At 43.5% G+C, this 12452-nt stretch overlaps 1 protein-coding gene across 1 annotated transcript; it reads left to right on the top strand.

The window, feature by feature from the left end:
- Nucleotides 1–449: 449 nt before the first annotated feature.
- On the top strand, nt 450–1877 carry GPR6 (G protein-coupled receptor 6). Its single transcript, XM_055433631.2, has 2 exons — nt 450–478; nt 770–1877. Exon 2 carries the CDS (start codon nt 780–782, stop codon nt 1875–1877), a length of 1098 nt encoding a protein of 365 aa, XP_055289606.2. The 5' UTR covers nt 450–478; nt 770–779.
- The last annotated feature ends 10575 nt before the right edge of the window (nt 1878–12452 follow it).

Raw genomic sequence — 12452 nt, 5'->3', positions numbered from 1 at the left:
CCCGGCACTCCTCTGCGTGCCGGGCCGGCCACCTCCTTCTGGAGTCGGCACTGTTCGCGCGGGGAACGCAGCCTGGCGCCCCACCGCAGCGCTCATGATCAGCGATTTCCTGAAGCCCTGATTCCCCAGGTGAGCAACCGGGCTGTCTAAAGGAACTTTGAGGGTGTGTGCAGAGGGGAAGGGGTGAAGGATGGCCAGGGGATGAATTCTTCTCACCCCGGAGAAATGGAGCCAAGCTGATTCCACACTCTCCACCTAAAGAGACATTCCAGCTTCTCTCCCCCAAAACCCCTTTCCTAGGGGTCTCTGAGGCCAGCGGGGTGCTCTGTGCTCCCCGAGAGCAGAAACTTCTCTTTCAGCACCGCGGACAGCGACTCCGCCGCTTACTTGAGGAGAGCGCCTGACCAAGCGGGTCAGAGCCCGGGCAGGACTCGCTGGGGCCGACAATAATAGCCTGGTGCACAAGATGCGGTTGTAAATACGGGCACACTTCCGTGATCAGTGTGAGCGTGAGTGCATGTTCTTCGTGTGTTTATCTGTGCAAAAACTCAGATACCAGTGCGGCATCCCTTGTGCGTTTCACTCTCTCACTGGCTAACTCACTCACTCAACAGGTATTTATTTATTTTTGGCTCTCAACCACTGCTTCCTCGCTCTGCTCTGGAGTGGGATGGGCAGTACGAGCTGGGCAGCAGCGCCCGGGGAAGTCCCCTGGCGGAGTGAACCGCACACCTGACATTTGTTCTCCCTCTCCACGCAGGGTGTAACGTCCCGCCGCGATGAACGCGAGCGTATCTTCGCTCAACGACTCCCAGGTGGTGGCAGTGGCGGCCGAGGGTGCGGCGGCAGCGGCCACCGCAGCAGGAGCGCGGGACACCGGTGAATGGGGGCACCCGGCAGCCGCAGCGGCGGCGGCGCTGGGGGGCGGCGGCGCAGCTAATGCGTCGCTGGAGTTGTCTTCGCAGCTGCCAGCGGGGCCGCCGGGGCTGCTACTGTCGGCAGTGAATCCATGGGACGTACTGCTCTGCGTGTCTGGGACGGTGATCGCAGGCGAAAATGCCCTGGTAGTGGCGCTCATCGCGTCTACCCCTGCTCTGCGCACGCCCATGTTTGTGCTGGTGGGCAGCCTGGCCACCGCCGACCTGCTGGCGGGCTGCGGTCTCATCCTGCACTTCGTATTCCAGTACGTGGTGCCCTCAGAGACCGTGAGCCTGCTCACTGTGGGCTTCCTTGTGACCTCGTTCGCTGCCTCGGTCAGCAGCCTGCTGGCCATCACGGTGGACCGCTACCTGTCCCTCTATAACGCACTCACCTATTACTCGCGACGGACCCTGTTGGGCGTGCACCTCCTTCTTGCTGCCACCTGGACCGTGTCCTTAGGCCTCGGGCTGCTGCCGGTGCTTGGCTGGAATTGCCTGGCGGAGCGCGCCTCCTGCAGCGTGGTGCGCCCACTGACGCGCAGCCACGTGGCGCTGCTCTCGGCCACCTTCTTTGCGGTCTTCGGCGTCATGCTGCACCTGTACGTGCGCATCTGCCAGGTGGTTTGGCGGCACGCACACCAGATCGCGCTACAGCAGCACTGCCTGGCGCCACCCCACCTTGCTGCCACCAGAAAAGGTGTGGGAATGCTGGCAGTGGTGCTGGGCACTTTCGGTGCCAGCTGGCTGCCCTTTGCCATCTACTGCGTGGTAGGTAGCCACGAGGACCCAGATGTCTACACCTACGCCACCCTGCTGCCCGCAACCTATAACTCTATGATCAATCCTATCATCTATGCCTTCCGCAACCAGGAGATCCAACGGGCCCTGTGGCTCCTGTTTTGTGGCTGTTTCCAGTCCAAAGTGCCCTTCCGCTCCAGGTCCCCCAGTGAGGTCTGATGGCTCCCTCCACCCTCTAACCAACACCACACCGCTAACAAGCCAGCCTTTGGTGAGCTTCTCGGTGCCTGCTGATGAACTCTGAGATCCCAATAGTGTGACTGATTTTGGAAAGCCAGAATAAACATAAACACAACAAACTCACAGAGACAAAGAGGCTTGTTGGCACTTTACATATACAGTGTATACATGTGTACATATATATACAAATATTTGTATCCTCTGGAGGTGTTCAGGATGTGGAATTTCCTGTTCTGTGAAAAAAACTAACAAAAATGTGGTTGTATACTCAAATTGTACATCACATTTGTTGAGTGAAGACATTCCAATACTGCTTAATTATAGCACTTTATTTTTAGCTGCTGAACTGCCAAAACAGTGTTGCCATTTTCAAGGGCAGGGGAAGGGGGTAAAAAGTGTATTTTTGTTGTATGTGATAGAATATTTTGCTGCATATACATCAGTAAATTACAACATATTTTGTACACAAATAAACACATTATAAAAATGTAATTTTGGCATGTGACTGGTGATAGAATTACTATTTAAGAGATGAATTATTAGTGCATTTACTTATTTACTTTAAAAGTTTATTATGTATCATCTCCATCCTGTGAAAATCTTAATGTAAAAAATCATATATACTTGGTCATAATTATCATTGAAACACCTAATCCAGATTATTGGGGAAGTCAGGAAGGGAATAATTACTCACATAATAGCATTCACAGGCCACTAAAGGGTTATTTGTGTATCAGTGCAAATGGGTTACTGGGTTTGGAAGACAAGCTCCAAAGGATGTCTGAAACCATTCCTTCATCTTACCACATGTGTGCTTACAAACCCTCAAGCCACAAATTTTATTTGCGTATTTTTTCCACTCTGGAAAGAATTTTAAATGTTGAAAATTCATATTGACTGAGTATATTGTTCCTGGTCAGGTCTTGTAGCAAAATGCACAGCACAGCCTTATAAAATAAATAAATTCTTCAAAGACAAGACCTCAAGATATACTGTGTTCATGAGGTAAATGAAGGTAAGCCCAGCAGCCCCCTTTGAGGCACCCTTATCTGCAAATCCCATCCCACCAATGCATGTGAATCATAGTTAAATCGTTCCCTCCTTCCCTTTCTACAGGTCATGTGAGGATAATTAATATATGTGGACAAATTCTGAGCACCTATGAAGATACATGCACACAAGCACAAGTATTCACTGGCCTTAGGCCTTAGGAAAATATACACAAGCAAAATTTATTATATAGTTCACAAAAATTTATTTAACACCTACTATCTGCTAGACACAGTCCCAATGCTGGTAATACAGAAGCAAACTAAATAGACAAAAGGTCTCTACTCATAGCATTATCCTCTAGTGGGGGAGATAGTTTACAAGCAAATAAATACATATGAAGAAATTTATTATAAATAATTGTCTCATGCTACTATGGAGGCTGAGAAGTCTCAAGGTCTACAGTCAATAGGAACAAGCTGGAAACCCAGGAGTGCTGATAGTGTAGTTCCAATTTGAGTATAGAGACCCGAGAACCAGGAGAGCCCACAGGTTCAAGACTCAAGAAGACCTGTTATTTCATTTAGAAACATAAAGGCAGAAAAAGACCAACGTTCCATCTCAGGCCAATCAGGCAGCAGAACTTAGTTCTTTTGTTTGTTTCTGGTCCTCAATTGATTTGATGAGGCCCCCCTACAGTTAGGAGGGCAATTTACTTTACTCAGTCTACTGAGTTAAATGTTAATCCTATCCAGAAATACCCTCACAGACACACCCCGAATAAGGTTTAACCAAATGTCTGGGCACCTTGTGGTCCAGTCAAATTGACACGTAAAACTAACCATCACACCAACAGAACACAGTGATCCAAAATAAAGGAGAAAAGGTGTTTCAGGAGGGAGTAGTCAATTGGGTCAAACCCTGCTGAGAGAGTAAGTAAAATGAGGATTAAAAACAATGACTATTGATTTTGTAATGTGACCATCATTGGTGAACTTGACAAGAGAAACTTCAGGAGCATGAGGGGAGTGGGTATTGATTATAGAATGCAAAAGAGAAAATGTATGAACAATCTAGTCTCCAATATCTTGCAACAGAGCTGTGACCTTTTTAACACTACAAAACACACTAAGATTTATAGGTTTATTGTTTTATAGTGTCTAAGAATTGAGATCCAGGAATATCAGCATTATTGCTCATTCATCAAATTAACATTTTCTAATGAACAACCTTTATAGACTATTCAGCAACATCAGACACTCTCTCAGGCCCTATTAGTATCCAGGATGCATTCAAGTGGACTGAAGCAACAAAAGCCCTGGCTATAAACTTTCCAAGCATGTGGTATGGAAAATAAAATAATTTCGAGGTGGAACAAAGTCAAATTATTATACATGTAAAAATTTCAGAGAAAAATTTTTGCAATCAGCAGATTAAGAAAGTTCAAGACTAAGATAGTAAGACAGACCACGGATCTGACTTCAGTCCACTTGGTATTAATATTCAATATCTGCCCTAAATGTTTGAAAGAGCCAAGAACAAGAAGATACTAGACAACCAGGTTGTTAATATCCCTGGCTTACACAGCTTTTCAGGCTGTGTAATATCAATGGGCTGAATCTTCACCTATCTGACGATGTAAGGATACAAAACTGTGAGTATGTCTTGAAATATTTCTGTGAAGGAATGTCACATGTTCATTTGACCCATCTATTAATAATCTCTATTTTAGGACTCTAAGCTAATTTCTGGAAGCATATTTGCAGAAAGCAAGATTCAACATCCAACACCTTACCCACTTTGATAAGTAATAGACATCTAAATTTAATACATTTAAATAAAGCCACTAATCTTTACCTCAGTAAATGCTGTTTCTCCCTTCTTTACCATCTAAATTAATGACAATGTCATTCTTCTGGTTGTTCAGAGCAGAAACCTTGGAATGACACCCTTCCCTTTTTTTCATACCTCCCATCCAACATGGATGCCTGTTGCCTTTATGTTTAAAATATATCTAGACTTTAGCCACGTCTCACCATCTCTGCCACCTCTATCATCATCTCTTACCTGAATGACTGTGGCAGCCTTCTCTTTGGTCTCCTAGCCTCAGTTCTTGTGCCCTTCAGTCTACTGTCTATACAGTGGTTCATCCCACAAATAACTGCTACTTTGACTATCCTTCAGATCAGAGCATGAGCCCACTGGCAGTACAGTCTGTCTCAAAAGAACCAACTTTGGGAAGAGGCATTTAGGCTCAATAAATAGGTCTTGAGGAAGAATTTCTTTAGTAAGGAATTCGGGAGTCTTGGGGTACACGGTACCTGGTCTAGAAGTGAGGACATAGTCTCTACACCCCACAGGTGGAATGGGCACAGAGCAGAGGCCTCTGCAGCATGAGGCCCAGGGCAGGCCTCATTTGGCCCAAGATGCTAGTTTCTTATTGATGTTGTAGCAAATGACAACAACCTTGGAGGCTTAAAACGATACATATTTATTCTCTTACAGTTATGAAGACCAGAAGTCTGCACTATATTTCACTGATCTGAAATCAAGATTTAAGTAGGACTACACTTTCTTTAGAGCTTCTAGGGGAAGAGTCTGTTTCCTTAACTTTTTCAGCTTTTAGAGTTGCTTTTTTGGCCTGTGGCCCCTTCTTTCATCCTCAAAACTATCAGTGTATTATCTTGCTTAAGTGGTTACACTGCCTCCTTTTGTAGTCAAATCTCCTTCTACCTCCCTTTTATAAGGACATTTGTAATTACATTTAGGACTTTCCCAGATAATCCAGAATAACCTCCCCATCTCAAGATTCTTGATTTAATCACATCTGCAAAGCCTCTTTTGCCATGTAAGTTAACAGCCACAGCTCTGAGAACAGTACTAATGAAAAGTACAATAATAAAGGCATACATAGAATAAGGATCCCATAGGAAGGTCAGGGAAATGCTATGGAAATCCACTAGAAAGGCAATACTGAGCAGAGTCAAGAAGAACAAAAAGCGTTTTCAAGGCAAAGGACATTGAAGGGGAATGTTTCAGACCAAGAGGACAGCAGGAAGCACAGAAGTATGGCCCATTCAGAGCAATGCAGGCCATTAAGCACAGCTGGAGTGTTTAAGATCCAGAATCGAGAGAGGAAGTAATAGGAGATAAGTCTGGAGAGGTAGGCAGGAGCCAGATTACCAAGCGCAGTGTTGGGAAAGACTGGTGGCCAAGAGACTATTTTGGAGACCAGTTATAGCAATCCAGGTGAGAGGTGATGTCAACATCAGCTAAGAAGGCAAAGGAGGTACATAGAAGGGGATGGATCCAAGAGGTCTCAAAGAAGAGAGTGTCTCTGACTAAGTGAGTGATTGTAGGAATTAAGCAACAATTTGGACTCAAGGATGCTCAAAGAGTGGAAGGATAAACTATGATGGGAACATAGCAGGAAAGGCAGATTTGAGAAAGAGGGTGGTGAATCAAGTTTTCTACATATTAAATGTTGGGATTTGTGGAAATATCCAAGTGGAGGCAGGTAGCCCTGTGGCTTTGGAACTGGCAAGAATGGCATGAATGGAGACAGAATTTTGGTAATCATTGACCTTAAGGTGTAAGGGAAGCCACAGGAAAATGAAAGTGAAAGCCATTCAGTCATGTCCGACTCTTCACGACCCCATGGACTATACAGTCCATGGGTTTCTCCAGGCCAGAATACTGGAGTGGGTAGCCATTCCTTTCTTCAGGGGCCAACCCAGGGATCAAACCTGGTCTCCTGCATTGCAGGCAGATTCTTTACCAACTAAGCCACCAGGGAAGCCCAAGAATATTGAAGTGGGTAGCCATTGCCTTCTTCAGCAGATCTTGCTGACCCAGGAATCAAACTGTGTCTGCTGCATTGCAGGCGGATTCTTTACCAATTGAGCTAGTCAGTCATCAGAATAAAGCCACGGGAGGGATTGAGAAAAGGCCATAGTTATAGTCTGGACCCAATAACATATGGGAGTACAGTGAAGGAAAGCAAAGGAGAAAAGAAGACTAAGGAGGAGAATTGAGGGGATACCCTGGGAAAACCAAGAGGAAAAATGTTTTAAGAAGGAAGTGACTGGGAACTCCCTGGCAGTCCAGAGGTTAGGATTCTGTGCTTGCACTATGTAGTGCCTGGGGTTCAAACCCTGGCTGGGGAACTAAGATCCCACAAGCCAGAGGAGGGGCATGACCAAAAAAAAAAAAAAAAGGAAGTGATCAGCTATGTAAAGGTTGCCCAGAGTTCAAGTAAGAGAAAGTTTGGAATGTGCTAGACTTAGGAACATGGTGGTCATTGGTGACCTAAGTGAGAGCAACTTAAACGGAAAGAAGGTTAAAAGCTAGACTGCAGTAAGTTGTGGAGGCAATGGGAATTATCTAACTTTTTTCAGTATATTTAACTTTAAATCGAAGGTGAAAAATAGGGTGGTAGCTTGAGGGAATAAGATCACAAGATAATATTTGTTTTGTGTTTTAAAGATGGGCAAGAACTGAATATAAGACTGATACCCTGCAACTGGAAAGGCGGACGCCAGCAGAGAGAAAAAGTTCCCAGAACAAGTCTTCACAGGAGAATGGGGTCCAAAATGTAGTGTGAGGGGGAGAGAGCGATTTAGACAGGAGGGGGTGGAGACATGACTCCTCTGCTCTGACAGGAGTCAAGGTGGGAATGAGAGGAACTGATAGAGCTAAGTTTATAGATGGTAGGAGGAAGTTCACAAAGTTCCTATCTGACACCCTCAATTTATCTGAAGGAGAAGTGCCAGGTAAGTGACTATTGCAAGAAGTATCAAGGAACCTAAGTTGATGGCATTGGGAACAAAGCTGTGAACTTGGAATAGTGTAATCATTTAATCAAAATTAAAGGTCAGAGCATATCAAAATTGCAAGGATGCAGAATCACTTGAATGTTCTTGTATTGATGGCGGGAGTGTAAAATAGTACAAACACTTTGGGGAAAAGTTTGGTGGTTTCTTAAAAAGGTAAATACACTCCTCTGATATGACCCAGTCATTCCACTCCTAAGTATTAATCCAAGAGAAATTAAAGCATATGTCTATATAAAGACTTGCACATAAACGTTTATAGCAATTTTACTTGCAATAGCCCAAAACTGAAAACAACTCAAATGTCCATTACAGGTAAGTGAATAAAAATAAACAAATTGTGGTACATCTATATAATAGAATGGTACTTAGAAATGAAAAGGAATGAACCATTAATATGCACAACAACATGGATAAATTGCCAAATAATTATGTTGGGTGAAAGACACGAGGCAATAAAAGAACACATATTGTAAGATTCCATTTTTATTAATGTATAGTGACAGAAAGCAGGCCAAGGTTGGGATTAGGGGAGTAGGGATGGGAAAGCGAGAGAGGCAGAGATCTCAAAGGGGCACAAGGAAATATTTGGGGTGACAGATAGGTTCATTATCTTAATTGTGATGATGATTTCATGGGTTTGACATATATATATATGTCAAAACTCATGAAGTCGTATACTTTAAATATGTACATTTTATTACAGATCAGAATTAGTCTCCCAGTCATGTCTGACTCTTTGCAACCCCATACATCAATTACACCTCAATAAAGCTGTAATAAATATGTGTCAGAGAAAGAACCATAGTAAAATAGAATCTAATTAAAAATAATACCGTATGAAAATAAAATGCAAAGTTCCAACATGGCATGATTCATGAATCAGGATAAGTAATGCTACAGTAACAACAATCTCCCCAAATCACAGTGACTTAAACACAGCAAAGATTTCTCACTCACCTAAGGTTAACTGCACTGCCTGGGCAACTTCCGAAGACAACTGTTGTATAAGCAGCAAAGTAGCCATCCATCTTCTGGCTCTATCTCCACAACATGAGGCCATCTCTACAATCACTAGGGCAAAGGAGGACTGGAGGGACTCAAACCAGCAATGAAATGCTTTGGCCCATAAATGACACTTCCATTCATTGCCCATTGTGCATAGCTAATCACCAAGCCCACCGAACTATAACGGCATGGGGAAAGATAATAATCCTGAATACTCAGAAAGAAAGGTAAATCAGAAATGGATGATTTCAAAAAATTCAAGATTTCAAGAGCAACTAAATTGTCCGTGCCATTCCAAACTGAATATCAAGTTGCAGACAGAAGAGATTTACAAGATTCAGATCCAAATTTTCAATTATTTAAGACTAGACAAAAGTTTATTTTCCTTTAATAAAACTTTACATCATGGGGTTGTTGCGTTCATTTGGTAGAACACGGTATAAAAACGTCAAGACTCGAAGTGAGCACGAGGGAAATGCAGTTCCAGACTGGAGCCTGATTTTCTAACCTCAGTCAGACTCCCCCTGGTCACACAGGAGCGGAGAACTGGGGGGTTTAGCACAAACACTTCTCCATAAACAGGCTAACAATCCCAAACCCATGTTTTGGTTGTATTGCTGAGATTTTTGTGGGAAAAACTGAGGAACAGAGTGCTAATTGATGGTGACCAGAGAATCCAGAAATATCTGAATTCTACCACAAACTTACTGTGTAGCTGGGTCTCCTGAATTGCAGGTGGATTCTTTACCATATGAGCCACCAGGGAAGCCCTAGAGAAATAGTGAGGGACAATAGCCAATCAAAATTATTAGCTGTCGAAGAGAAGGAAGGATGAAAGAAGTTAGCTGTGACTGAGCTGTGGTTTTGGCACATAACCTAAACGCAGAGAATCCTTAGAAACTGGGCTGGGTTGCATAGATTGTCTTTTTCTCTTAAACCAAGTATAAACTGCCTCAGTTCAAAGTTTGATTTCTTTGCCCAATTTAAGCCCCCAATACACAAATCCAGGTCTCAGACCTCGCCATTACTGGTTACAAAACAAAATGAAACCAATATCAAACTTTCAGATATGAGAAGAGAATCAGAAAGAGAGAAGGCTGGGGTGGGGAGGCCAACCCAGACTCCAGTTAGCTTTAATCTGGTTGCCTCAGAGGATATCCAGAAGGAACTGGCCAGTCCTCCAGACAAGGAGCGGTACTGTTCCTTCTACTCCAGCCAGAAAGAAGGGAGTCTGCACTTGGCCACTTAACTAGAAAAAACTGGATCAGTGCTCCTACAAAGTAAAGGTAGAGAGAAAAGAGGATGGAGAGAGAGAGTGAGGAAAACATTTTCCATGATGCAGTTGTCTGGCTTTTTAACGAGCTGTCAGCCCTTGGGAAAAATTCATATTTATTCAGTGGGGACTCACAGTAGTAATTACCTTCCAGGGCTGTTGTAAGGGTTAAACAGGTTCATATAAAAAGTTCAGTAGTACCTGGCACGTGGTAGCACCACATATGCCTTAACTGTTATTGTTATTCTGTTCTGTTCTGTTTTCTGTTCCGTCGCTCAGTCGTGTCCGACTCTATGCGACCCCGTGGACTATAGCCTACCAGGCTTCTCCATCCATGGGATTCTCCAGGCAAGAATACTGGAGTGGGTTACCGTTTCCTTCTCCAGGGGATCTTCCCGACCCAGGGATCGAACCCGGGTCTCCCACATTGGAGGCAGAAGCTTTAGCCTCTGAGCCACCAGGGAAGCTTACTGTTGATGAAAGCATACTTCATGAATACTGAATTCACCTAGTCTAGATTTTACAACTTTAAGTACATTCTGCTTTTCAAGTTTCCTTCTATTGCACCCACAAAATAGTTTTCATATGTTGTTTTCAGTAATCTACAAATCTCAAAAGGTAACATTTCAATATCTTTAGTTACTGCTTTGAAAGTAATTTGAATATTACATACATTATTTATATAACATTTTGATGCATAGTTGAGATTTTTCTCCAAAACAGCAATTCAAATCAGTATTATGCCCTTTTTTAAAATGAATGTTTAAATCTATGTATTTGCCAAAAAATATTGATCTTTAATTTTCAAATAGAATCATTATATTTAGGAATACCTGAACAGAGCAACTTTGATGCTGGTTATATCATCTCTGCTTTCCTGAAACCAAAATTTTTTGTACATAAAACCAAGCAAAAAATCAAACTGCACACACACAGACACACACATACTTGGCAGTCTCCATTTTCTGTGATTTAGCAGGGTTCACTCACTAGAAGGATACACTACACACCCAGCAGTGGTTTGTGATCCAGGATGTTCTGCAGAAATGGCTTATTTTCTAGAGAAATGCAGCTATAAGAAATGTATTGTTTGGATCAACTCCAGAGGTGTAAAGGAGAGCCAACATTCCCAGAATACTGACTGGCTGAACACATTTGAATACGTATATACATGTAGGTGGAAGGAAGTGGGGAGAAGGACCTATAGTCACTAAGAGAATCCTCTGCATACAGTTACTTATCAGTCTGGGCATGTAGTGTTGGGGGAAAAGGGTTTATGGCCATTTGAGTATGCAAGTGAGAACCATGTCCTGGAAGCCTTCCTGTATATGACGGATTAAGTCTTAGTGAAACCAAATTCAAGAATGACTATGGTGCCTGGTAGTGGGGTATTACTGTAATAATCCAGTGAACCTTGTATTAAAAGAATAATTGCTCCTAGATATTTTTATGGTTATTATTAATGGGAGCACACAGTAAATAAACATGAAACACTATTCTTTCCTGCACTGGAAGCGTGTTCAACTTGTGTTTTGCCAATCTGTGTTTTGTAAAAACACAAAGATGCTTGTAAAAATGATAGCAGAAGGTAAAGACAGTTATATAGTCATGTTTCATAACTTACTGATAAGTTACATTTCCACCATTATGAATGCACATCCACTTTATTACTGAGACAGCTGACAGTTGATAACATTATCTTTTGTTGCTGAGAAATTTAATCGGTGTGTGACAGGTGTCATTGGACAGGCTGGTACCATACCAACAGAACTTTCTATATCACGCAGTGTGCACACAAAAACTAATCTGCCTGGGCTTTGCAGATTGCACTTAACTCCTGGAGCCTGTGGCTATCTGTGATTTCCTTCCTCTCCAGTTGTCAGGGGAGCCAACTGGGCCTGCTGGGGGTTTTGGCTGTAGCATCTGTGCCAATCAGACCTGGTAGGGACCTTAGAGACTATGTTGCCCAAGTCCTTTGGGTCTCAGACAGTGATATTGTCTTTGGATTCAGTTCAGTGCAAAGTGGTCGTTTACCCAAGATTGCACAGCTTGGAAATGGGGAAGACATCTGAACTCAATTCACCCAGGTTTTCTGTTTTCCCTCCTTGTCACAGGACGTGTTTCAGCCTCTCTCTGCCCCTCCTCTGTCCTCAGAGATGTCCCTTCTTACATCCTAGGAAAGCAGCTGGACCAGGACTCCAGGTCAACTCCAGTTAAACTAGAGCTCTGAGTATGGTTAGGATTGGGGATTCAGGCTGGATTTTCGGCAAAGAGGGTACTGATGGAGGTCTTTGCAAAGCCTGACACTCTCTCCTCTGGACTGCAAAGCCCGGTCTCAGAGTGGATAGTCCCACCACTCCAGGACCCTGGCCCTACAGTGTGATGGAAGAAGGCAGTTTTGACCCCAGACTCTGTTTATTCTCCCAAAGCTCAGAGTTGGACTGCCTTTCT

Source organism: Moschus berezovskii, chromosome 10 (assembly GCF_049115385.1).
Source record: "Moschus berezovskii isolate FMDL1 chromosome 10, NW_MosBer_1.0, whole genome shotgun sequence".
In the NCBI taxonomy this organism is placed as follows: Eukaryota; Metazoa; Chordata; class Mammalia; order Artiodactyla; family Moschidae; genus Moschus; species Moschus berezovskii.
Note: the sequence above shows the minus strand (reverse complement) of the source record. Positions and strands in the feature narration are given on the sequence as shown.

Bases quoted from the DNA above. Each gene is read 5' to 3' on its own strand.
- GPR6 (XM_055433631.2), top strand. From the start codon at position 780: ATGAACGCGAGCGTATCTTCGCTCAACGACTCCCAGGTGGTGGCAGTG.